Below are 27,622 nucleotides of genomic sequence, written 5' to 3' on the forward strand. Positions count from 1 at the left end.
GAGGAGGAGGAGGAGGAGGAGGAGGAGGAGGAGGAGGAGGAGGAAGCAGCCCTGTCCTTGGGAGCAGAGACTGAGTAACTGTTGTTCTAGGATATATTGGGGGGGGGGGGCTGGAGCTTTTCATTTCCTGTTTCCTTGCCCCCTTTTCTCTGTAATACTTACTACATAGTAGTGCAAATACTACCATTGCCTTCCTGGCTTGAAGCTGCAGAACATGTCCACTTCTCACCACCTCTGGAAGTCACAGAATCCACTGGAGATGCTGGAGTGGACAGCATTTAGGAAATGTGGGGATGAGAGCTACAAGCCACATTTTATAAGTTACTTTATGGGGCTGTATATTGCTCAATAAGCTTATTTTTCCATTTAATATCCCTCAGCTTCTGATTTTATTCAAATGTTATATCACATCCCAGAAGTCCTAAGGAAAATCAAGGAGATAAACAAAGATATTACTGTCAAATTGCTAAAAGGGAAGCAGAAGCCAGGCCCCTGTCTGTTCTCTCTGTTATTCTCTAGTCAGCAGAGGTAACATGTATTCAAGCAAGGTCAGCTTCCAGATGCATCAGAGCCTTGGGACCACCTCCTAGGTAGTTCCCCTCTCTGTCTTAGAAGCTCTCATTTTCACCGCATACAGGAAAACAGGCTTCGGGCACCAGGCCTCTCTCTATCTCAGTCCCACTGCTCAGGTGTGTGTCCCAGCAACAGGAGGCAGCCTCCACTTTGGCAGAACACACAGTAACATAACTTGATCCGAACTAGAGCTGATGAGCAGGGTTCTTACAGTCCTGCCTACACGAGGAAAACCACAAACAACTAAGGCCTAAAGTGTATGGACCTTCTTCTGTTCTGTTCCTGTATTTTGTATTTTTCTAAAAATAGCTGCCTGTGAGTGCTAGACAGACGGATGCTGGTTACATAACTTACATCACCAGCAATGCTCACAACCCTGTGGAGTAAATACCACCAATCCCATGTTAATACACCAGAACACCGAGACATGGAACTGAGCACTTACCCAAGCCGGAGCTGCATGTAAGGATGGGAGCTGGCACTGGAGCCTGGTTTTCCGAGTCTAATGCTTATTTCTCCTATGTCAACTTCTGAGTGATGTCCCTACCATTCCAAAGCTAATTTCCAGACTTGTTGCTTCATGGTATTATTTTTAAGGACCAGAAATTTTATGTACATTCTCTTTTGTAAAAGCCCAGGTAGGTACTGAATTTGTTGATCTAAACAGTGCACGCATTTTGGGTCCCTGGAAGCAATGGAAGTTTCCAGACTTGGAATCTGAAAGGTGTAATATGAAGGTGGTCATATAAAAGGTCAGAGAACACGTCTGAGATTGAAAACCCACCAAGCAGAGTTCAAATCCCAGCAACCACATGGTGGCTCACAACCATCCTTAATGAGACCTGACTCCCTCTTCTGGAGTGTCTGAAGACAGCTACAGTGTACTTACATATAATAAATAAATTAAAAAAAAAAAAAAGAAAGAAAACCCACCAATTCCTGAGTTTGAAATCCCATAAATTTTTTGACTTACCCAAAGCTCAGGACTTAAAATCCTACCAATCCCCACCCTGGAAATCCCCACCCTGGAAATCTCCTCACTCAGGAAACCTTCTATAAGCCTGTCTTCTGCTCAGGCCCTGCTGCTTCTCTCCTGAGGAGAGGCAGCTACCCTCTTGTGTCTTTCCCAGTAAATCTCTTTTGTAAGGTTGGTTGTGCAGTGTGACTTTGTGGTCTCCTTGGCTCCTGACTGGCAGAATACCTTTGCCCTCAGAGCCATAACACTTCTACTGAGGAAACCTTTCTCCTCAGCGTGGTAACACTTCCAAAGGTGAAAATGGGAGTGGGTTGCAGGGAGAACTGCATTTCATTTTCTAGTCCCATATGGCTACAATACACAAAAAATTTAAGTGCAAAATTGTGTTGTTCAGGACTTACTTCTCTTACAAATGCTTGAGCAAATTAACTTATAGAAAAAAAGGGTTGGGAAAGGGGGCTCAGCAGATAAAGGCTCCAGCTACCAAGCCTGATATCTTGAATTTAATGCCCCAAACCACATAGTGGAAAAACAACTCCCTAGGGCTGTCCTCTGACTTCCATACATGCTCCATGACAAACACACAAGCAAAATGAGATATTAAAATATATTTAAAGAGAATGGATTATTTTAGCCCATCATTTTGGAGCTTTCTGTCATAAATGGTTGCCCCAAAATCTTTTGGAGCCATGATGAAGCAGTACAGTGTGGTTGGGAATGAGATGTCCTAAGCCACCCACCTCAAGGCTGGGATGCTAAAAAGAACAGCAAGTGGCCCCAGAATCCCAGTCTTCGGATGCTCAATGACCTAACTGCCTCTCATCAGTGCCCACCTCTGACGCATACCTACATGAGGAACAGGCACTTATCACATGGACCTTGGGGACCCAGAGAACAGCAACCTCCCAGGTTAGCTCAACTTCTGGTCTTGTTGCCTTCCACACAGGTCTCACTTCAAATTAAGAGCTCCTTTGGGCCATGTTAATGACACCTGGCAGTTTTTAAAGCGCATTGAGGGATTATCAGATGTCTCTTGAACAGGTTCCTCTAGAAACGAGTGCAACCCATAGAGAAAATGAGTTCAGAGGAGTTAAGTGGCCTGCCATTCTAGCTGACTCTATGGGATGAGGGAGATGACTCTACGGGATGAGGGAGATGAAAAGTGGAGCCTCACCTGCCTATAAAATAATTTTACCAGCAGGGGGCGCAGGAGAGTGCATGAGCCGTGGTGCCACTGGAATCTGTATGGGGGCCCAGCCACTGAGAGCTATTTATTTATTCAATTTTTCTGTGACTAATCTTTAAAATATTAATGACAATGCCCTTTCACCACTACCCAGGGTGGTAAAGTATGCAGTGGCTGACACAGTTGGGGAGCAATAAATCATCTCTCAGGTCCCTCACTGTGGGATCATAGAGTCCCGGAGGTTAATTAGACATTGATTCCTCTTTGATGTTTTAATAAACACTTGAAATCGATCTGCCTACTTGAAACTTAAAGTAAGCATATATATGTCAAACATATGGATTTGCTGAAAAGACACTAAAACCCAGCAAGAATCTGAGGAAGCGGGTTAGATCTTCTCTGGGTGGAAGGCCTTAAAACAGGGGAGATCATCTACCCCAGAAACTGTTTAAACTTTAAAAAGTTAACATTGTATGATAGACTGGGATATTGTATGATATGCCTGTAATCCTAGCTGTCTGAGAAGTGAGGCTGGAGGCTCATAAGTTTAAGGCTTGCCTATACTACAAAGTGAGTTCAGGGCCACTTGAGACTACAGATGCCTGGGCTCAAAATTTAAGAACAAGAAAAGAGAGCTGGTGGACAGCTCAGTGACGGAGGACTTGCCTAGGAGTCACTCAACCCTGAGTCCTCAATACTGCCCCCCAAAAGGAAAAGATTTTGTGAACATACGAAATATGTATTATATAACATGTTATATATTATAATAATGCTTATTTATATTATATTTCTCTATATATTTTATAGTACAAAGACTGGTTGTCACTGTTCTTTTCTTGATATTTCAAGATAGAAATAAAAATATTACCATAGATGATAAGATTGTTAGTGATTTCCCACTCGTGTTTGTTTAAAACATCATTTATTAGAGGGGTGTCATAAAAATAGTGTGTATATATATATATATATATATATATATATATGTGTGTGTGTGTGTGTGTGTGTGTGTGTGTATTCTTTTACAGGAGCAGAATTGTAGTCTCACTTAACATTATTTAAAAAAAACAAGCTAGGTCAGCGATCAGGTAAATTCAGTCAATTGTAATAAAGTGACTTGAAGTTTCAAGGTAGTTAAAGTATTAAAACCCGAATGAAATTCAGTTGGTCACTACTGAGTCTGCAGCAGACAGGCCTCTGCTTTTTCATAAGGCCTAATATGGCCCAGAATTAAATATAAACAATTATTTATACAAACAGCCATGAGACCTGTTTGTCCCTGTACATGTAACTCAAACCCCGCCTATCTCTGACTCTGGGCTGGCTGCACATCTCCAAGCCGTGTATGCTTGCTCTCAACTACATAATTTACTCTGCTGAACTTGAAAAGGAGTGGAATTTCAATGTAGAATTACCCATTAGCTCCAAGGCTAAATTTAAACCTCTAATTAAATTAATCCGTTCATCTTAAACACTTTGCTTCTCCCTTAGAAAAGCCTTAGCAGGGCTTCTTAGGTGTCGCAGAAATTCAGGGCGACAATTGTTCTATACAGTATTTAATAAGTCACCCACGCCTTAGAGAACTCAGCAGGGGTCTTTGGAAAGTGGCTGGGTAGCCCCGCAGTTGCTCTTCCTAAAACCATTTGTTGGGGTTGGGGGGTGGGCCTTCCTACACCCAGAGTCACTGTGTCCCTAGGCAGGAACCCATCTTTCTGGAACATAAAACCAGGGGCCAAATAGACGTTGACAAAACAAATGGGACTATCAGTCCCCGTTTATAGAGGAATAAAAGACTTGCAGGCATTTGAGTGTAAGATTATTCTAACCTGCTCAGATCTTCACAGAAAATCCATTATATTTTCAGGAAAAATGCCGTCTGTCCTTTGCTAAGAGCACCAGGGATGTGTATATTAATCAGCTGGACCACTTAGGAGGTGCTCACACACCCAGGCAACTAGGTGGGCTCCTTTACACTTATATTGGCAGTCTCCCCCTGGGTCTGCGAAATAGTGGTGTCACATCCCAGTGATTAGCAACACGTTCGGTGGGGATGTCTACATAGGAAGGTGTATCTGTTAACAAGAACCGGTGTGTCCAGGCCCACGGGTAACACCAAATTTGGTTATTGGGTCGGATGCAAAGGTTCCAGGTGATCGCCCCATAACTCTTCCAGGAGCACAAGCCTGGGCTGAGGCTCACCGGGCTCTACAGACACCCGCGGTTCTCCGCCCGAACGTACAGGGGTGACGTGCTCGCCTCCAGCACCTGGCTTCCGCGTGCCCCGGGAATAGCTGGAACCGTGGGGACCGGCCCGGTGAGCCCCCGCCCTGCCACGCGCCGGGCTCTACTTCCCTCCTCCTCTTTCACCGCCTCCTGCGCGGTCGCCTCCCGCCGCTGCGGCCTCCGCCTGCGGCTTTGTTTTCCTCCCAGGTCTCATTCCCCACACGTGATACTGTGTTATTGCAAAGAGCGCTCCGGAGCGCGAGCGCGGGGCGCGCGCACTTATAAATACCGACCGCCCGGCCAGGAGCCCGTGATCGCGCGGCACGGAGGGTCGGCCAGGCGCGCGTGGGTCCGGGACGCGGAGGGCGAGCCAGGCGCGTGTGGCTCTCAGCGGCGCCCGAGCGCCTAGGGCCGAGCATGGCCCGCCCGCGGGAGGGCAGGACCGCCTCGCACACCGCCCGCGCCCCGTGCCCTGCCCAGCCCGGGTCGCCGGGGCTCGCGGCCGCCGCTTAGCACTCGGCACCCGCCACTCGCTTCTCGGGTACCGGGGAGCTGACGCCCCAGACGGACACAATGGCGGCGGCGACCGCCACCGCGGGCACGGCCGCCTGCAGCAGCAGCAGCAGCAGCAGTCGCGGCGGCAGCACGGACGCCGCGGCCACCAGCGGGGTGCAGCAGCCGCCGCCGCCTCCGGCCACCGCGCCGCCCGAACCTCTTCGTAAGCCGCGCATGGACCCGCGGCGCCGCCAGGCTGCCCTGTCCTTCCTCACCAACATTTCTCTAGACGGACGGCCTCCCCTGCAGGACCACGAGTGGGGCGGCGGCGAGGAGGGCGGCGGGACCAAGCCGGGAACAAGGGCTCGGCTCAGCCTGCTGGCCGCCGGCTGCAACGCGTTCTCGGCACCGGGCACCGCGGCCGCGCCGTGGACCTCTGGCTCCCGTTCCAGCCCTTGCCTGCTGCCGCCGTCTCTGGTCCCCCGGGTGTTGGGAGAGCCATCTCAGCCGCCCCGTTCAGCTCCAGCTGTCACCGGTGCTCAGCTGCAGTTGTCTGACGGTCCGGGAGGCGCCGGACAGGAGGAGCTGGAGGAGGACGATGCCTTCACCAATGTGCAGGTGCCATCGGCCAGCTTTTTGGGCTCCGGGACCCCCGGGAGTACGAGCGGCAGTCGGGGCCGCCTCAACTCGTTCACTCAGGGAATCCTGCCCATCGCCTTCTCCAGGCAGAACTCGCAGAACTACTGCGCCTTGGAGCAGTCAGGCCAGGGCGGCAGCACCAGCGCCTTGGAGCAGCTGCAGAGGTCCCGGTGAGTATCGTGGACACACGCACGCCTAGCTTTGCTGTGTCCGGACGACAGGAACCTCACTGAGGTCGCTCCCACCTTCCTACCCCTGGCTAGATCCCGGGCTCTTGGGCACAATCCCAAACCACCAGGGCATCTGAAAGGGGAAGAGGCCCAGGGAGTGTGCAGGACTAGCCCGGCACTAGCAGAGCGGCCGCACCATACTCTTCCTTTGGCCAGGGAGTTGGGAGTTGGAAGAAGCGGTTAAAAAGCGGTGCGAGGAAATCACCAGCTTCCTGAAAACCCGTCCAGACCCGGAGGCGCGTCCCCAGCTCCGGGCGAACGGCCGCCGGGTGCAGTGGGTGGGGCCGGGGCAGGCGGCGCTCAGGAGCCCCAACTAGTAACAGACACGTGGGAACCCCTCTGGAAAGTTTGTGGAGCCCGGGAAATCATGTTTTCCTAAGAAATGGAAAGTTTTTTTTTTTTTTTTTTTTTTTGCATTTCCTTGGTTCAGGCTCAGGGTGTGGGGACAGAGAGGAAATGTGGCCTAAGACTTTTCCATTCCGAGAAAACTGGCGTGAGACGCTTATTGTACGCTTGTGCGCGTTATCTGCGGGTTTGAATATCTTAGCAAAAACGCGAGATATGCTTATTGGAGAAATAGCTATATGCTATATGCTATTTGCTAGGACAGTGGCTTTGGTGCTGTGTGGGGTAGTGAGACTACCTACAGGCTGGGGCTCTGCAGGCCTGTGGCGGGAGTCCTTCCTCTTTAGTTAATAAAGCCTCCTGAGAAATTATAGCACTGGCTACCTTAGTTAATTATCATTAACTTAGGGAACCAAAACCTCTTTCCTCTAAAGGGATGGGGCCTGGCCTTTGTTCTGTGGGCATTAGGTGGGGGCGTGGGGGGCAGCCTCTTGCCATCGCTTACCTGTGTAGCTCCCTGAGGCCCGTTGGAAAACTTGTTTGGTTAATGAAATAACAGAAGGACCAGCCGGGTTTACACAGGTTTGCTAGCTTCCCAGCACATGAAATTAGACCCGTGCCACCGCAGAATGTTATAGTTCAAGTGTGCATGGGTGGTGGGCAGGGGTGTGGAGTCTGGGGAAGCCGCCTCCTGACTGCGCCGATGAGTTAGAGATGCTGAGTACAACCATCCTGCTCTGGTGTTTCTTGTCACAGTATGCTTCTCCCCGTGGTGAATGGGCAGCCCTGGGCCAGCCGAACGACCTTACCACACACCCTGGAGGCCAGCATAGGGTTATGATAGGCATTGTAATAAACTGGTGCTGTGCTAAGCCAGTGCGTCTCCTGGAGGGCCGATGCACTGGAAATAGGATGTCCTCCAGGAAACTCACTCAGGAGGTGTGGAGCATCTAGCATTTCTGTGTTAAAAGACATCCAGAGCTTTAACTTGCTCATCATAGCTCTGGGAACCCTTGGGATGGTTTACTGATCCTTTTTGTCCAAACACACCTTGGGATGTGCTAGTCTCAAAGATGTATCCTTGCCGGACGACAGTCATATAAAGCAAAGTATTTCTCAACAGCCTGTCTGTGGAACCCTGATAGGTATGCTTTTTGGCAGGTTGTTTGTTTTTTCAATTCTTGTTTTTGCTTTTTGCCAGACAGGCTCTCTCTGTATAGCCCTGGCTGTCCTGGAATTCACTCTGTAGACCAGGCTGGCCTCAAACTCGGAGATCCTCCTGTCTCTGCCTTCCAAGTGCTGGTGTTAAAGGCGTGCACCATCACCTTTGGCAGTTCTTAATAGAGGGGCAGAGGAAAGGTTAAAATGGCTTGAGCGTGGTCAGTGTGGCCAGGGAGACCTTTGCCTGAGGTGTGTTACTTTATGATCCCGGAACAGCATTTTCTCCTGTTTACAGTCACCTACATCCCAGGTGTGGCCTCCCCTGCCCGTCATCTTCCTGGTGTGGGGGCCTTCTGAAGCCCAGTGGCCCTTGGAGCTCTCTCCGTAAGCTGCTTTACAAAAATCAAAACCAAAACAAAACAAAACAAAGAAACAACAAACAAACATGTGAGCTGCCAATCAAGTTGGTTTCTGTGGATTCTTTCCCGGCTCTGAAAGAAATTCTTTGAAGCCTCTTTGCTTCTGCTTGCGGGCTCTGGACCATCGTGGAGAGCGTAAAAGGCAGTGTCCCAGGTGACTGGCAGGAACTGCCATGGTGAGCCACAAATCTACCTTTTTTCTAGTGAATTTAAGGTTTCCTATACTGAGTTTGTCATGGATATACAAAAATAAATAAATAGGTAAATATCACAACTTCAAGGCCTGGACTGTTAAAACTCTTTCTGGTTCCTTCCTTCTGGATGTCTAAGATCCTGGGGATGGAGCCCAGATGCTTCCATGTGCCAGAGAAGCCCCCCCCCCACCACCACCACTCAGCTGTAACCCCAGACTCTTACACCAATTAGAATGGATTGCTTTGCCGTCCAGTGTTTGAGCTGCAACAGGCAGGAGCAGTTCCGTGGTGGGAGCTTATGGTACATGCTCAGTAACCATGAATCTCTGTACATGGACACTGGACACCAAAGGCATGCCTCACAACTGCCCTGGTGTGGATTCTTTCACAGACAGGCAGACTCCAGGGCTCAGAGCGATTGAGGTACTGTCTCAGGTACTCAGACTGGACTCGATACTGAGAGGCACCTTGACCATGCGCAGCCTGGGACTGAACTTGGCCATTCCCCTGTGACTCTTCCCCTTCAGACCTCTCACTGCCTTGCCATTGGTCGGGAACACAGGAGGCCAGTTATCCCATCTGTAGCTCTTTCCTGATGGTCTCTGCCATTTTTCTTCCCTTTTCGATCCTCCAACTCCATTACTGCGCCCTAGGCTCCATTCTCAGTCAGAATTTCCAGGGCTCCCAGGATCCTGCCAGCCTTTGTGAAGGTGCGTCACACAGGCCTGGGGAAGCCACCAACTGCCATTAAACTTTACACCCTGCCTGTTTCCTCTCTGCTGGTGCAGTGAGTCCCACACGGGCAGGGTGTTAATAGGCAAAAGGGAGCAGATTTTGAAATTTTTACAGCTTCTTTTACTTAAACAGAAACACCAGACCACAGCTGGCATAACTCTGGCTCCGCTGCCAGGATCTTCTGACTGGCAGACAGCCACCCAGCAGCGCAGAAGAGCTCAGGTGTGAGAGCCAGCCAGAACGGCTGCAGTGACAGAGGACTGTTCAAAAATAACACCTGAGTTAGTATAGTGCGCCAGGGTCGGGTCTGTGGTGGATGGAGGCCATTGGACAAAGACCCATGTCCTGGATGCTTGTGGCTCCATGAAAGCTGTCACCCTGGGCAGGTCAATCAGCCTCTCTGAGTCACTTTCCTCTTGAGCTAGTCCACCTGTGGTTTCAGCCCTTGCAAATGCCTTGGCTGTACTTAACTTTCTGAATGTTAAAATGTATTGACTTCTAAAGGTCAGGGTCAGGGCTGTCAGATGTTAATGTAGTTAGCACCCCCCTGGGATCTATTTAAAAAGCAGGTGGTCCAGCCTGGCAGCCTTTGTCTGCAATCCTAGCAGTCTGGACACATAGGCAGGAGGATCAAGGCCAGCCAGGGCTACATATTGCCCTAAACAAAAGCTAGCAGTCCCTTCTAAACAACTAACCAGCCTTGTGAAGAGAAGAGGAAGTTGCTGTGGAAAGAGGCCAGGTCTGAGGACTTCTGGGAGTTAAGTCACTTGCTCAGGATCACCCAGTCCTTCAGGGAAGAGCCCAGGCTCTTGGCAGATTGCTTCTCCTGGTCACTTAGGGGTTTCTGTGTCCTCCCTCTGCGGCTCCTGCCTCAGTGTGGAAACCTGGCTCGTGCTGCTATAAACTGTAATCACTGAGGATTTATTGCAAAGGAAAAACCCAGGAGTTGAGAGCCAGAGCCTGTGAGGGGAGATGGTCCTTCTTCCCTAGCTGTGTCACTGCCTCGCTTCCGGACTGATTTCCCCAGCAGTCAGCAACCCCAGGTTACCTCTGAGCCTTGTTTCCAGCAACATGAGTTTCAGGATCCAGAGCTGAGAGCTCTAGGGGCAGAGCCAGGCTCCATGCAGGGTGTTTCCGAAGACTGCGAGGCCACACTGGGAGAGATGCCGAAGCCACTTTGGGCTGTGCCTTGTCTACCCATCAGCTACTTCAGAAGCTGATGATCACCTCACCCGGGACTTAGGTGAGGAGTGGCTGCTGATAGTGGGCCTTACAGGCAGAATAAAAAGAGACAGTGTGAACTGATTCCCTGATCCCGGACCAGCTTTGAGAATTCTGGGCTCTCAGCCTGTTTTCCCCTGGTATTAAAGGCTTAGGATAAATGAGCCTACCAGTTCAGGGCTAGTATTCTAGTCAGCCCTGTGGTCTGCTGGGTAGGGCTAGGGTGTGTCTGGCTTGGGGGCATAGGATAATTTAATTGTAGAATTAGATGCAAAGAGGTGGTGAATGTTTATGGACTTGCTTGGGAACCGGGCGTGAATGAATGGGCGAGCCAGTGAGCCGATCACTGGGAGTAAGATTATAAGCAGCCCACAACTTGCTTGGCCTTGAGTTTCTGCCTCTCCCAATTCCCAACTCTTAAATGCTGAGATTATGGGCAGGTACGGCCTTCAGCTCTGCCACCTGAAAAACTGGGGGGTCCCACTGGACTTTAGACTTCAGGAGGGAGGCCATCTAAGCAGGAAGCCTTGGCCTGCCTAAGGTGGCCATTCCCGGCCAACACCCCTCCCCATCAAGGAAATGGGCTGAAGTAACCTTGACTGCCAGGGGACCCATTTATAAAGTGCTTTTGTAGACAGATGTGGATTGCAGGCGTAGCCACTCAGACCTACCACAACCTTAGATGCTTCATTTCTTTGATATGTATGTAGAAGAAATTCTAGTAATGGGTGGGGGTGCCCTGTGTTGTGTATTCATCCAACCAACGCTGACTGAGGTGAGTTTCAGTTATAAAGCTTCACTGTGCTGAACACAGGAGGTATAGACATGACACTGGATCCCTTGCTGTGGTGAGTGGTACAAGTTAGCCTGGATCTAGCGGGGATGGATGATAGATGAGTTCTTGGCTTGTGCTCCCACCTGGCAGGGAAACTTTTCACCCTCCGTGTGAGTCCTGGGACTGGACCTTGAACACCGTGTTGTTACTTAACACACAGGTAATGCATTTTGAGACTTCAGTGAGTCCTGTTTATGACGGTCCTGAGACAGTGTATCAGTCCCGTCCTAAGGTGTAGAGAGGTTAAGTGGCTTGCCTGAGGTCCCTCAGCCCGTATGTGGGATGTGGTTTTAAGGTCCTGGGAATCTGCTGGTGCCTTCACAGCTCAGTGTTACAGTTTCTTTCACTGACTCCAGCCCTCAGAAGCTAACTTGGTGACCTCAAAGGTCACCACCCACGCGGCTTTCTTTCCTTAGATTCCCACCTTTGTATCATCTAAGGCGGATCTCTGTGGGCCAGGGAAGCAGGGCTTTCTGTGACCACAGTAGTGATATCCCATGGGTACCTATGTGGGACCCCCTTTACTGCCCTCACTCCATGATACTGTCCCTTCATGTTGTCACAGTCTCGTGGGTGAGACCAGCTCTGCTCTCCATCCCTGCTGTTCTCTTTAGCCTGATCACCCTGCTGCCTTCCTGGGCCTTTGTTTGGACATTTTGTCTTTATAGTGCCGTGCTGGGTCTCAGTGCTCAGAGGGCAGACTTGGGGAGCTGTAACAGACACTGGATGCCTGATGTACTCAGTGCCCAGGTGTGCAGGGGCTCCAGGCTCTGCTCTGCCCAAGTTGGCTCCATCCTGGCTGACACGGTATTTTCCAAGAGGATCCCTTTCAGTTTGGGCTACATATCGAGACTGTTCGTCAAAAATGCCTGGGGCGGGGCAAAGAATCTGCCCTGGGAGATGATATCAGGGTTCCCAGGATTACTCCCTGCTTTCTGCTTCCAAATACAAGGGCTGTGGCTGTAGCTCAGTTGACAGGGTTTTTGCCTAGCATACAGGAAGCCCCGAGTCCCATTCCCCAGCACCACAGAGAAAACATAAGCTAACCCCCATCGTATGAGTTTTGGTCTATGGCAAATTTTAAAACAAACCTTTCAGGGCTGGAGAGATGGCTCAGTGGTTCAGAGCATTGACTGCTCCTACAGAGGACCCGAGTTGATCCCGGCATCTATACTGGACTGTTCATAACTGCCGATCATCTCAGATCCAAGGATCTAACACCCATCTTTTGGCCTCTTTGGAAACCTGTACCACCCCCAACTATGCACACCCCTGACTTCAAAGTTTTAAATATATTTTTTAAACCCACAAAATCGTTTCAGATACTGAAGCTAGAATCTCTTGTGCAGTGCTCTGTACTGTGTGGGAATCACAAACATAGTGGTAATTTTTTGTTTACAAACTACCATGCTGCGGTTTTGTTTTTGCTTGGTTTTCTGAGACTTCCAGGAACATAGCATTGATTAGGGTTTCCCAGCCCTCCTCTGTGTGTGTGAGTAGTTCGGGTAATTACACACCAGTTTGTATTGAACGAAGCAATCCTTGGTGTGGCCTGGGGCTTCTTGCTGCATGTTTAACCACAGAGACGAACACTTATAAAGCTCTAGACGATAGAGTGTAGAGCCTTAACACTTGACATTGCAGTGTCGTGAACGTGTGTGGAGGAATTAGTATTTAGTCGTACCCAATCATGGTAGAGTTAGCCCTAGGTAGGCAAGAGCTATGAAGAACAGATTGGAGTGGTGTGGTAGGCCTTCTGCCTAGGGCTTGCTAGATGCTGACCTCACTCAGGAAGCCAGCTGTCCCGAGTCCAGTGCAGCCTGCTTTAGAAGGATGTGCAGTGAGAGAGTGGGGGTGACAGCCGTGTGAGGTGGTTGTAACGTTTGCTCTGTCCAGTAGGGATTGTAAATGTGACTTGTTCGCAGCCCACAGCCCACCAAGGGCCTGCATTCAGAAAGTGGCAGGAGAGGGAGTTCGGTCCTGTCAGCATCCTGGTCTCCAATCTGGGAGTTTTAAAACATCCAAAACTTACCCCCTGGAGTCACGTCACTTAACAAAACAAGGGCTTCTATTACGTACTGTAGAGTGTACCCCAATTCCTGCCCAGAATTCCCACTCTATTTGTTAACCTCAGAAGAACTGATCTGCCAGAGCTGGTCACAGTCAGTGTGGTAGAGGACAGAGTATTGCTCACCAGGGTTTGGGACTGCATCCTGAGCATCAGGTATGCTGATTGACACGTGATAACCTCTTGGGCAGGCCCACGGGACCCTGGGCTGCAAGGAGTGTTGGAAAAGTTTCCCAAGAAGCCATGAAGGCAGCTCCTCCTGTGAGAAAGGGCATTGGCACCTGTGCCTTCTTCTCTGCCTCTCAGCCTCTTCACTCTCACAGTGGGTGAGTAAACTGAGAAGGGGAAGGACCACCCTCTGAGTCCCTTGGCTCTGCCACTTAGCAAACTTCACCACCACTGGAATTCCCCAAGCCTCGGTGTTCTCATCTGTAAATTGGGATAATGATCTCTGCCTGATGGAATATATTAGTTTTCCTGTCACTGTGACTAAATGTTTGACAAGGACTTGAAGATGGATTATTTCAGATATCGATTCAAAGGGGGTGTGGTCCCTCACAACAGGGGCAGCATGGTGACTGGCTGGTCACATGGTGTCTGCATGAGGAATCAGAAAGAGAAAAGAGTGCTGGTGCTCAGCCCCTTCCTTTTCTCTTTTTATTCAGTATGGGACCCTAGTCCCCGGGATGGAGCTACCTACATCCAGGGTGGGTCTTACCTCCTCAGTTAACCTCCTCCAGAAAACTCTAATTCACAAGCCAGACACACCAGAGTTTCCATGAAGCCAACCTTGTTACCAACCATCGCTGGAGTGATTGGCCTGGGGCCCTGAAGCATTCAAAGTTGGCTACAGCTTGCTAATCGCCCAGCTTTCTACCAGGAAGCAGTAGAGAAGTTGGTCAGATCTGGGAAGGTGGTGGGGAGCTGAGGGTGTGACACTGAGGGGTGGGGGGGAGGTTAGTCACTACAATTTATAATTTCATAATAGTAAGACCAATCTTTATGGGAAACCACCCTCCTGTGAGTGCTGCTTCTCCCCCTAGCCCCATCCCATACAGCAAGACCCATCCTGTTGCCCTGGCTGACTCAGCAGGGGGGGGAGGGGTAACAAGGGAGGTGCCATGGCCCATCTTGCTGTGTGTGTGAAGGACAGTCAGGAGATGCCTGCCAGGAAGATCCCTGTCACCCCACTGAGCAGCCTCAAGACAAGCTAGGGAGACAAACTTTCCCCCTCCCTTTGCAGACACTGGGTTCTTGCCCTGGAGCTGTGACTTAGCTTCCAGGGTCTAAGTGGGACGACTCCTAGGGGGATGGACAGGACAGCAGCAAGGACACATGGAGTCCTTGCTGCTCAGTGACTCGGTTGATTCCTGTTGTAAGTTCCTCCTCACTGACCCTTTGCACCCCCAGCCAAGCCCTTAGAACTTTGCTCGAGGCTCCAAGGTGTACTGTGTTTGGCACTGGGACAGCAGCAGTTTCAGTATCAGCCCTGTCCAGGCATCTGACCCAGGGGCCTGAGGTGGGAGCCGATGGTCTTTGGGCTGGGCTTGCCGTTTGACTATGATACCATTGTGAGCACCTAGCTTTGACACCCACTGGATGCTTCCCTCCAGAGAGAATCTCACTGTACAGGTAGCAGGGAGCCTTCTGAGCAGGAATAGGTAGGATAAGCTTTTCAAAGACACACCTGTGAGAGCCACCCGTGCCTCCTGTAAGGTACCATTAACTAGCTAGACTTTGGTCTGCCGCTGCCCTCTATAGCAGCCACCTACTTTTGTGGCACTTTCTTCTTGCTCTTGTAGGGTATACCTGGGTGAACGGCTCCGCCGCCTTAGGGCCTCCTGGAACTGCAGAATGGGTCCTCTTGAAAAGTGAAGGCAAAAATGAAGTCAGAGGATAGTCACTCCGAAAGCACGGTAAAAGGTTTTTATTGTAGATGTAAGGGAAAAAGAAGGCTGAGGAAAGAGTCCAGGCTGAACACGGCTGGTAGAACATGGACTACAGAATTCAGGTTAGTAGGGTGAGGTGTGCCAAACATACCCTGTAACAGGTAGGGACCGAGGGATGCAGGGAGAACCTGGCAGCCAGGTCTGCTTTATTATGCTAAATAAGCACTTCAGTTAGCCATTGTTCTTGGATTTGCAACTTAGCAAAAATGAGGTTGTTGCAGATGTAATTAGTTAAAGTGAGGTTATGCTGAATTAGAGAAACTCCAAGTGCAAAGACCTCTTCCCCTTGAGAAAGCCATGTGAGCATGCAGAACCGGAAGATGGCAGCATGGCCAGACACACAGGTGGGTGTGATGTGTCTAGCATGCTCAGAGAATATTAAGGAATCCTGGCAACTGTGGAAGGTGGAGGAAGTAAGCCCCCTAGGGTGCCTAGGGGAAGGAACCAGCCTCCAGGACCTTGCTCCTGCAGAACTGTAGTTGTTAGAGTCAGAGCTAGGAGCTGGTTCTCCACATGGATGTACCAGCCTTCCTCCCTGTGGCCAGCAGGATGGGTAGACGCTCTGTGACTGTAAGTAAGCTTTCTGTTGCTGTAACTGATAGCCATGGGGAGGTTGGCTCATCATTTAGGAAGCTGTAAGGTTACTATCCGTTGGTCCACTTACTTTTGGGCCACTGGCAGGCAGTCTGTCAGTGAGAGGGTGTGATGGCACAGAGCTGTGTAGCTCATGGCCAGGAAATAAGGGTGCTAACAGAGGAGACCAGGCTTCCTCAGTGCCCTGTAATTTGACCCAATGATCTTTGACCCAAATTTGGAATCTTCCAATCCCAAATGACCCAAAGGCCTTTTAGTAACCAGGGCACACAGACCTTTAATAGATGGCCCTTGAGGGGCGTGTGTGTGTGTGTGTGTGTGTGTGTGTGTGTGTGTGTGTGTGTTTGTGCATGGGAGCGCTCAAGAGTGCGCACAATCTACACTCCATTCTGGATATTGAAGTTTTTTGGTCAAATCTTCGGCAGGCTTTAGAGCAGCATTCTGAATATGTTCCCTAACAGCAGAGCACAGAGGTTTTTGCTCACACATAAACTCCAGGGGAGCCTGGAATGTTAGCCACATTGGACTGTTCCTTCAAGGGAAAGCATGCAGCCAATACCTGTTGTCTGCTGGAAGTCTAGGCGTGGGCATGTTTACCAACCTGCTGCCTTTTGCTCTGTGTGGCTAAAGACTTTCCCAGCATTGGATTCCCCCCCTCCCCTTTATCAAAAAGGTGTTCTTCTCAGTCAATTTATAGAACCTATCTTTATAGACATTACAAAGGGTTTTGATGTAGTCACTCCTGGTCTGCATTTAGCTTACTTTGTTCCTCAGGGAGACTTTTGTATGCTTTGTTGTACACGTGGGATTGGGTTAATTATCAGCAGAATAGTTTTCACCAAATTGTGCTGTACTTAAATATGGCTAAAATAAACTTCTCTGGGTCAGACTCCCAAAGTGTGAACAAACACAGGCTACTGAGTTGCATTGATCCAAAGTGCCTTCTTGCCTCCTGAGGTCATCTCTCAGAGACCCTCACAGACGTGACTAGACATGGTGCTTTAGAGACACTGTGTTCTATAAAAGCCAGCATTCTAGCATAAGTCAGGGGAAGCACTGTGTCCCAGCTCCAAGGCCCTCTGCCCCTTCAGAGGCCAGCTGTGCACCATGGAGGTTTTCTCACCTTGGATCCCCTGCCACCTCCTGTCTGTCTCTTTGCCCCTGCTCTGCAGTCTGAGGAATTTCATGGTGTCTCTGCTGGAAGATTGTGTCTGCTGTTTCAAGCATGCAAATAGACTTCTTGAAGACATTCTACTTTGTGCCAAACCCTGGAGACACAGAGAGACTCTCCCCACACACAGTTTGCCACTAGTGTGGGAGATGGGCAAAAGAAAGGCACTCATAAAACCGCCTGTAAAACAAACTCTGGAAGCTGTCATGAAAGGACTCCTCTGTTAGACATGGTGGCCGGGAAGGTCTCTGAGGAAGCTGAGAAGCAATGGGAACCATCTAAAGCTGGGCATGGTGGTAGACCCCCTGCCCAGGAACCCTGGCATGTCGAAGGCTGGAGCAAGAGGCCAGCCTGGAAGCAAGACTTTGTCTAAAGAACAACAACAGTCCCTTACACACAAACCAAAGATGAAATGCTGCCTAAAGTAGGTTCTAGGCCTGGGAATCATGTGTTCTGGGCCCATGAGGTGCATTTAAAGAAGAAAAGGAGTAGATAGCTGGGACACCGAGACTGGGGAGTGAAGGACAAGAGTGGAGTGGGTAGTATGTGTGCTCAATAGAAATCTCTTGTGTCCTGAGAGACACAGTGTACTGGGGTGAGGCCAAAGTTAGAGAGGACTTGGTGAGCTCAAGGTCTATGCTGGGAATTGATTGAATGCCCATTGAATGGTGCCTGACAGCGCCAAACTGACGTAAGGAATCTTGAGAATAGTCACAGTTACAGGCTTGATACATGTTACAGACAAGATGGGACTGAGCCTGCTAGCCTAGAGTGATTGCTGGGCAAAGGTCTGAGGACAGACAGGGCGGTGGGTGGGATGTTTGGACAGACAGACAGAAGAGGCAGTAGATACTAAGTGGTACTGGGACCTTTCTTGTAGACAGGAGGAGCCATTGTGCACGTATATATTAGAGATCGGAGGACCCTCAAGGACAGGAGGAGCCGTTATGTACACAGTGGGATCAGATTATTCATAGAAACCATAGAAACCAGGACTGGAGGGATTGAGGCAGACCAGAAAGGCTGTGCAGAGGCCAGAGAGAGTGGATTTCGGTAGCTTAGGCAGCAGATGATGGCCACACAAACTGCATGAACATGATGGATGAGCCAGGCAGGTTGGACAGAGATACAGGGTCCTGTGAGATGGGTTTGGGGATGGGGTACAGGGAAGCAGGGGGGTGGCAGTTGGTTCTTTCCCTTGTTTTATTGGCAGTTTTGCACAATAATACTACGCTGATTGAGCGCTAACTTCATGGGGTCCTGTGAGTATGCAGTAAGCAAGGCATTATATATAAAACCACCAGTAAAACGGCAAAGAACCAACTGCCATCCCTGGTTCTGAGACACAAAGAGCACACACATCTGCTTTTTTCCTGGGTCTGTGGCTTTAGGCGAGTCCCTTAATTCCCTTGAGCCTCACTGGTCACCTGTTAAGGGAGAGATCCTGTCACGTGTGTGGAAATCTCCTAGCAGTGTATTTGAAATCCAATGGCCATGATCTGTGTGAGGCACAGAATGTAATTCTCACTGAGAGTCTCAAGTGGTTAGTAAAGGCCAAATACTCTTTAAATGTTCTGCAGATTTTATGGGGGCCAAAGCTATATTAGTGAGGTAACTAATCATGCTGGACTTTCTTCTCAAATCCTTAGACCCACCTGAGACCCCACCTGCCTCCGAACGCCATACTTTTCCCCCCTCTGGGCACTGTTGCCATTTGACATGGGGAACAGTTTATCTAAATGAGTTTTGGACTCAGCTTTAGGACCTAGGTGCCCAATGCATTCTTAACACTGTCTTAAGAATATAATCTGGTCACTCCGCAGCCTGGTGGCTGATAAAGGCTGTGTTGGTGAGATGCCACCTTGTGTGCCGGGGGAAGGAGGTCACATTTTACGAGGTCACCTCTTTGCATCAGACACAGGTGTTTCTCAGAGGCCAGGCAGATTGGAAGCATCAGGAGTGTTCTATCTGCAGGTATCCTGTAGACTGTACCTTACAGAGAGAAAGAATATAGCCAGCATAGCTGGGTTAAAAGGTGTGAGAATCAGAAATGTTAAACGTCAGCTCTCTGGAGCCAGGAAAAGAAGAGTCAAGACTGAAATACAAGGAACCAAGTAAGATGTGTATGGACTGGTGGAATCTGGCGTGGGAGGAAATATTTATATGAGAGTTGAGCATTGATTTTTATATTGTCACAAATTGGTACCAGATGCCTGCCTTTTCAGACTCCCCGGCTCATCTGAGACTCTGAGTGGGACAGCAAATCACTTTGCCATTTGGAATGTCGTTTGATATTTTTTGGAAGCTGCTCCCCACCCCCACACACACACCAGGGTAAAGTATTCATACTACAGACTTCTAAAAATGCACTTTTGTGAATGGTAATTAACAGATGACGCCCGGGGGGAAGTCTCCAGTTTCTTTTTATAACCCTGGCAGAAGTGACTGAGGTGACATTTCATTAGCATTTGCATCTCTCCTCACTGGGGATTAGTTCAGTCTGGTGTATCCATGTGCAGCAGCCCTGGTCACTCCATTTCCACTTTTCTTGAACCTCCTGGCACAGGAGAAACACAAAGTCTAGGGCTTCAGGGCCTTGTGTGGGCTACATGTGGCAACATCCCAGGATCGTGGCACGGCCCAGTGGCTTTTCCCTAGTTTGAGCCCTGGGTTTAGTCTCCAGTGGTTTCTTATGCTGCAGGCTGCTTTTCTTGCTGGATGTAAATGCCTTATAGAGTAAGGGTGGATGTTGTGACAATGCTTCCTCGTGCCTGCAGGGCTTTCTCGGAGGTGACTTTCTCTGAGCTGACTTTCCTCATGGTTGTTAAGGGCCACCTGAGTAACAGGGAAAATGGTCCTCTCTGGCTCTGGTGCTGGGATGCCAGCAGCCTAAGGACCCGAGGCTCAGCCTGGAAAAAACAAGATGCATGTGAGGATGTGGTGGGTGCATTGCACACTGGCCATTCAGCTGTGTATTGTCCCAGTCTCAGAGTTTCTACTGCCGTTTAAAACACTATGACTGCAACTAACTTGGGGAGGAAAGGGTTGATTTCACCTTACAACCTGTAAGTTCATCACCGAGGAAAGCCAGGGCAGGAGTCTGGAGGCAGGAACAAGAGCTTAGGCCATGGAGGAATGCTGCTTACTTACTGGCTTGCTCTCCTGGCGTGCACACCTGGTTTCTTACAGCATCCAGGGCCACCAGCCAGGGGCGGCCCCTCCCACGGTGAGCTGGACTCCCCCACATCAGTCATTGAATAAGAACATGCCCCCACAGGTTTGCCCACAGGCCAATCTGGTGGAGAGAACTTTCTCAGCCCAGGAGTCTTCTTCCAAAATGACTCTAGCTTGTGTTAAGTAGACATCAAACCAAAACAGCTTCTCTTCCCTGTGCTGTGACAAAATATCTGTCTGAGAAGAAGCAACTTGGAAGGTGGGGGTAGGGTTGTTGTTTGGGTTTACAGTGTGAGGAGATGCATTCCCACTGAGGTAGAAACAAGAGGCAGGTGGTCGAGTTATGTCCCCAGGCATGAAGAAGAGCGGATGCTCCTGGCTCTACTTAACGTTCTCTTTTACTTTCAGTCTGGGATCCCATGAAATGGTGCTGCCCATATTCAGGGTGAGACTTCCTTCCTCTGTTAGCCCTGATAGGTAGACCCAGAAGTGAGTGTGTTTGTTTCCATGTGACTAAGTCAGTCAATAGTGACAATTACTTATCACAGCTGGGCTGTGGTGTGGCCTGCCCTGGCCAGGCTGTGGGTGCTCACGTCATGGTGACTACTATGTCCATAGAATGAGACAGAACGAGGCCTGCTGCCCAGCAGGCTGAGGGCATCAAGGTTGTGTATAGAAGCCTTCTCAGGGGCCAGGGGCCTAGGCTCTGTCTTCCTTCACAGCCATCTACATGCTGCACAAGTGAGTTTCTAGAATAAAAGTCTTGCTGACGAAGCATTCTCACTGCTCCAATTTATTTTTAAGCAAAGCTATTGAAAACTCGGAATGAGGGACTACTGAGCCGGGCTCAGACATGGAGAACCTCTGGTCACACTTATATCATTCCATCAGTACATAGCCTAGTCTCCATGTGTTCAAAAACACCTTAGTTAATATATGCTGTTGGTATGTGGTTAGCCCACAGATGCTGACCCTGCGACTCATGCCTGAATAAAGATCTCACTATGTCTCAAGGGCACATCATAGCTTCCTTGTGCTTGGCAACACTCAACTACATTCTAGCTTTATGGTTAGACCATTCCATTTCAGTGAAATTATGGTCAAACATGCAAAAATGAAAAGGAAAATTACTGGACTACAGAGGGCCAGGAGAGGACATATACTTGTTGGTGTCAACAGATAAGAAAGCAGTCACCTTGTCCACCTCTGTCATTTGGGTCACGGGTGACTTGCTGACTGCCACTCCAACTGCGCTTTCCTGTCATGAACACGGCGTGGGTTTAATGTAAGAGATACTGGTGAGTTCTGTGTTTGCAGATTTACTTCTGTTGTGTGATATGCCCATCATGTAATGAGGGACAGGATATCCCCATTTACTTGGTACTGGGCACAGTGCTTGCTACATACCTAACCCTAGAACGCCTGAATCATCAGGGGTCAGTGCATTTGTTCAGCTGCTTATTGCTGTGTTATTGTCAGGGACAGAGGCTGGAAAAGGTATTCCCTTCCTTTTAAAGGCAGGCGTCATCCAATCCCATTCATCCCTCACCAGCCCCATGGACTTCATCAATCCCTTCCTTTTGTGGAGAGGGAGCCAGGAATGAAAGCTCTCACATAGCTGAGGGTCATGACAGGAGGGAAAAAAAAAAAAAAGACTACTTGGCTCCAATCAGTATTCACCCTGTGATGTTGTGCTGGCAAGGGAGGTCCAAGACACAAAGAGTGCATTGGTAGAAGATGCTGGAGGACCTGAGATTAAATCTACAGCACCAGTGTAAAAAGCCAGGCCAGCAGTGATCCCAGAGCTGGGGGATCAGCGACGTCCAGTGCCAAGTCCCTGCGCCTAGAACCCTGTGACCCCAGGTCTGCACGCACGCACGCACGCACGCATGCACATCTTTCTGATTCTTGGTTCCCTATTCATAAAATAAAGACGACAACGAGCCCAACCAATAGGGTTAAATGTGAGACTGGAGTGAATGGACCCCACAGATGCCCTGTAATGTAGCCCAGGACTGTACTGAATATGCTAGTACTCAAGAGATGGGCCTGGTTCCTCACCTGCCACCCGGAAGGACAGAAACAGCACAGTACTGCTGGCATTCTACAGCACCACGCCAAGGAGGAGTCTGAAGACTTCCAGTCCTTTTGGTCCACGTGGGTTGCGCGTGAGCCTGGGTTTGGTCCACGTGGGTTACGTGTGAGCCTGAGAAGTCTGTTTCGGGCTTCATGTATTCAGTGTGACTGCTGAGGGCAGTTCACAGGTTGGACTCAGCCACTTTTTTTTATTTTAAATGAATGGGCAGCTGATCAGATGAGTAGATTTATCAGGTACCTGCTGGGCTCCCATCTGGGACCCGTGGAAGTGTAAACAATAGAAGACAAGACCATAAGAGGTCACAGAACAGAGCACCATCCATTTCCGTGCTACCCCCAACACTCCCTCTTTAATATACTTATATTTAACTAGCCTGCCAGTTTCCCTCCCTCCCTCTGTTCCTCCCTCCCTCCCTCCTTCCCTCCCACTGCCCAGCATTATTACTAAGACAGATTAATGTCCCAAGAGTATGGGGAGGAAAGAGCCACAGTGTGGGGTTTGTAGAGCAACATCTGCTGGACCCATCCTCTGGGTGTAAAGCCTTTGTGTATGACAAAGGATGCGGTCATTTCTACACCTTTGTAGTTATGATAGTGATTTGGGAAATTGCTGACCTTTTCCTTGCTCTGGGAGCACAGGTCTCCTCTCCTTTGACCCCATTCTTACAGCCAAGTGGCACAAAATGGGTCCTTAGGGCAACACTTCTGCTGCGAGTGCTGTACCGGGGGACAAGCCAGCAAGGCGCTCTGCAGGGGAGCAGCCTGGGAAGTCCCACCGAGGGTCCTCTCACTTTCCAGTCCAAGGAACCAGTGAGGAGCTTTTCCTCTGCTGACGTCTGTCCTGTGACTAACTGCCTTGACCTACCCTGCCTGTGTAACTGCTGCTCACTCGCAGGAGTACTGTTTGGAGAAAACCCCTCTTTTCCTGAGAGGCAAGGCCACCAGTCTCGTGCGCAGGCCTTTTGTGCCGGTTTTTATGCAGACTTGCACGAGATGGGGATTTTTCTGCAGTATGTATACTTTCTATCAGCAAACAAGAGGTTCTTTCTTCCTGTCTGTTCATTCTGCCTGGGGCGATGGTGCGAGATACTCTGTTAAATAGAATCCGTCAGATGATTCCAACTGTACAAGCTTGTAAAAGACATCTGTTTAAGTTTAAAAAAAAGTAATTAACACACTCAACCAGACGGAAGGGCATTGCTCCAGTGAGATTAAAATTTGTCTGCTGCTGCAGCAGGGTGCTTTGTATTTCTCTCAAATTCTTATGTCATTTAAAGATACAAATGTAAAGAAAATTAAGGTTTGACTCTTTTGCTACCTTTAAAAGACACATTTGTTACCCAGTTCCACCGTAGTTATACTGTCCCGGGGCTCTGGGCTGGTTTCCTCTCTCTGAGACCCAGAGGGAACTCTTGTCTGTTGCTATTTGGAAATATTCTTACCTAAGAGAAAACTAGTCCAAGTAAGGTTTTGATGGAATCCTGATTTTCAAAGAGGGATTGGGTAGATGGTGGATTACTAGGAGCTTGACTTTAGACATGGCAAAGAAGAGGCTGGAGATGGCCCAATGAGCACTTGCTACACAAGGGTAAGGACCTAAGTTCAAATCCCCAGAACACATGTAAAAGAAGCTGGGGTGGTGATGTGTGTCCACAGTCCTAGTCACATAGCCAGAGTGGGAGACAGACACAGGAGGTCCTTGGGAGCCTTTGGATCGCTGGTCAGGCCTTTGCACCTATAAATGACAGAGAGATCCTGCCTCAGATGATGTGGAAGACAGGAGACCATGTCTGAAGTCGTCTTCTGTCTTCCACATGTGACCACACTTGGCTACACTCTGCATGAATACACACAAGCACACACATAACATGCAGCAACACACACACACACACACACACACACACAGAATTGTCCTTCATAAAACTGTTTGTGACAGCGACAGGGCTGGGCAGAGCGTGTATAGAAAGCCATAGACGGCTGCTGTGCATGACTGTGATGTCCCAGCAGCAGCCTTTGCCAGGTAGGTGTCCCAGGGAATTTGCTTGGAAGGTTGTTGAATACATCACTAAATCAGCATCAGCGAGGTTGGGTGTCAGGAACATGCCCAAGGTAATGTTGTACAGGACCTAACTACCCTGAGCTGAGTGTGAAATGTCTCATATAGGCTCATGTGTGTGAACACTCAGCCCTTGGCAATGGTGCTCTGTTAGGAGGTTAGGGAGCCCTCAGGTCCTGGAACTGAAAGGCAAAAGTCACGAGGGTGAGCCTTTATTCATTTATATTTTTTATTTTTACTTCTTGGGGAATTTCATACAGTGTATTTTTATCATATTCTTTCCCACCCCTTAACTCTTTCTAGAGTTTATTTTCCCTCTCCCACCCATTCCCCACCCACCCAACTTCATGTTGTCGTTGTTTTCTCTCAACAAAAACAAAAGAAAGGGACATGAAAACCTGCGTGATCTGGTTTGTGTCGGCTCCTGAGATGGGCCATTCCAGACTGTGGGTGACATATTCAATGTCACTCCATTGAAGAACACTGATTTTCCCTCTATGGGGGCGAGTCTTAAGGGCTGTCCCCCAGCCCTGCCACCTGCCCCACTTCTGTGACTGACCTGGAACACAGCACCCAACACAAAGTTCCAGTCAGGGACCTGAGGGCAAAATGTTTGCCTTTAATGAGGTCTCAGCTGCCCGAAGGGATTTGTCTTCCCTTAGCCTCCCAAGGAGCCAGAAAACAGGTGAGTGCCATTTCCACTGCGGCCATGGTCCATTCAGGGGGGACTTTCACTGACAGAGGAACCTCAGACTGAGGACTAGGCCCTGTGTCTCTCATCTCACAGTGAGGGAGCACATGTGAGAGACAATCGAGGGTAATAAAAGACTTGTCAGCACAGTTTCAGGGGTCATGGCTGGGGCAAGCATGGCACCCCCTTGTGGCAGTGGGAGCAGCTTGCTCACACCTTGGCAGGCCAGGAACAAAGGTGAGGCCGACATTAGCTAAATCAAAGTCCTTCCACATACCTGACGATTTTCTTCATAGGTTTCTTCTGGGTACATGTGTTGAGTCTGTACATGTGTGTCAGAGGTTGGGCATAGGGCATTAAAGAAAAAAAAAAAACCTTTGCTCTTACCCTCAGGGATCTTGCTGTCCTGCACAGGGGACAAAGGAATAAATAATTACAAATACAACCCACATTAAATGTCCTGGAAGAACATTAAATGTAAGGGCTATACTCGCCAAAGCTTGGAGGAGGTGCTGCTTCTCCTGGGAGGAGTCACGGAGAGCTTTCACAAGAGTCTTGGTTCCTGGAAGCCTGCAGCCAGTGAGGAGTGGAGGAAGGGGTGCCCAGGCCAGGTAACCATCGAGAAAGTGCATTTATGGGAGAGGGGAAACTACATCAGGGAGCTGTGACAAGACAGCTCTGTGAACTTGAAGTCATGTAGCCCAGGCTGGCCTCAAGCTCAAGCCAAGGATCTTAAACTGCATCCTCCAGCCTCCACTTCTTCATGCTTGCACCACTATATTTAGTCTTAGGTGGTTCTGGGATTGAACCCAGGGCTTGATGCTTAATAGGGAAGTGTGTTCTCAACTGAGCTGCAGCCCCAACCCCGGAAGCATTCTTTGGCTGCAAGGAGAGAGTCATGGGCTTGAAGCTTAGCTTGTCTCTGCAGAGCAGGAGGCTGAGCAGGAGTGGGCAGGAATATGAACGATTCTAGGTCTAGTTCAGAAATACACAAGACCGCCGATGCACCGAGGTGGCTATGTAGGAGAAGGGATTCAGAAGTGACTGTTGAGGAGCAGGGTGGGGGCTGAGGTCGGCATGGGAGTGAGAGCCATCTGTGCAGACACTTCCTGGACACTGAGGAAGGCTCACTGGAACTTTGTAGTGAGGAAGTCTTAGGAGCAGACTTGAAAATGGAGTCAGAAGTTCTGAGAGGCAGCAAGTGGGAGGAGGGATTTAGAAGTTGAGACAGGGGGATCACAAAGCCACTCTGGGGTCACCGTGTAGAGGAAGAGGGGAAGTCTAAGGGCTGGGAGGAGCAAGCGTTTGGCACAGAGAGAGCGCATAGCTGTACAGATGTTGCAGGCTCAGGGGCATGGAGGCATGCGTGATTGAGGCTGGAAGGGATGAGTCTGTAGGACCACAGCTTGTTGGTGTGGATGGTTACACCAAAAGCAGGCCGTGGTCACAGCGACCGGGCTCTCATCAGACAGGGAAGGCGCATGGGCGAGCACGCACATCTCTCACAACCTTTTGCCATGTCAACATGGGTGTTCGTTTAGTATAGGTTTTCTTTAACAAGATTTAGAGACAATTGCTTTAAACCGTTGGTGTGTATGTAGTGTGTGTCTTTAAAACATTAGTGTATATATGGTATGTTTCTTTATGGAAGGTCCCATTATCATATTTCTTCTCTTGAGAAACTGAGGCACAGGGAGCTAGTTGAATACATCTCAAGTTGCAGGGCCAGGCTGGTATGATGGCTCAACAGATAAAGACATCACTACCAAGCCTAGTGACACGAATTCAATCCCTGGAACCATACGACAATATGAAACCAATTGCTAGACTCTGTCCTCTGACCTTTTCACATACAAGTGGCCTACACACACACACACACACACACACACACACACACAGAGTACACACAATATGTAAATGTCATTTAAAAAAATTAAAATCCCCAGATGGAGAGGCCATTATGCTGGTCTGGGGTGGAGGGTTTTTGTTTTTGTTTTTGTTTTTGTTTTTGTTTTTGTTTTTGTTTTTGTTTTTCAAGACAGGGTTTCTCTGTGTAGCCCTGGCTGTCCTGGAACTCACTTTGTAGACCAGGCTGGCCTCGAACTCAGAAATCCGCCTACCTCTGCCTCCCCAGTGCAGTGGAGGTGTTAAGCACCATGCCTGCCTTCTCGAGTTCTGTGTTAGCCTGGTTAGCTCTCAGCACACTCCTGGAAGGAAGTGGAATAGCTTCAGGAACTTTCTCCTGAACTCTCTGAAGCTTTCCTACCTCATACACCCAGAACAGCATCTGTTGGGAATGAACTTCCCTTGGCAGGTTAGCAACGGGCCAGCTTTCCTTCAGGTCCATGCATGGCAACCAGGTGACCCATTAAACCGCCTCCAGAGGTGACCAGTGACAAGTACACTCATGGATGATGGGTCATGTGCTATCAGTTATATTATGTGTATATATAGTGATTCGTTTTTAAAATTCGAGACCAGATAGTGTGCATTTTTGGGGGGTGAGTTTTATTCACAAACTGATATGGTATGCTCATCCCGTGTTCCATTCTGTATGTGTACTGCTGGGAGTTTCTGAGTCCTTGTGAGTGTA

General features: G+C 49.3%; 1 protein-coding gene across 1 annotated transcript in view; it reads left to right on the forward strand.

Annotated features, from left to right (window-relative positions):
* Nucleotides 1–4,884: 4,884 nt before the first annotated feature.
* The window catches only part of Cables1 (Cdk5 and Abl enzyme substrate 1), a 110,444-nt gene continuing 87,706 nt past the window's right edge, over nucleotides 4,885–27,622 (forward strand). The window contains exon 1 of the mRNA XM_021214423.2: nucleotides 4,885–6,259. Within this exon, the coding sequence (XP_021070082.1) occupies nucleotides 5,529–6,259 (731 nt within the window). The 5' untranslated portion in view covers nucleotides 4,885–5,528. The remainder of the gene's footprint in view (nucleotides 6,260–27,622) is intronic.

The sequence above is a fragment of the Mus pahari genome, chromosome 15 (genome assembly GCF_900095145.1).
Source record: "Mus pahari chromosome 15, PAHARI_EIJ_v1.1, whole genome shotgun sequence".
In the NCBI taxonomy this organism is placed as follows: Eukaryota; Metazoa; Chordata; class Mammalia; order Rodentia; family Muridae; genus Mus; species Mus pahari.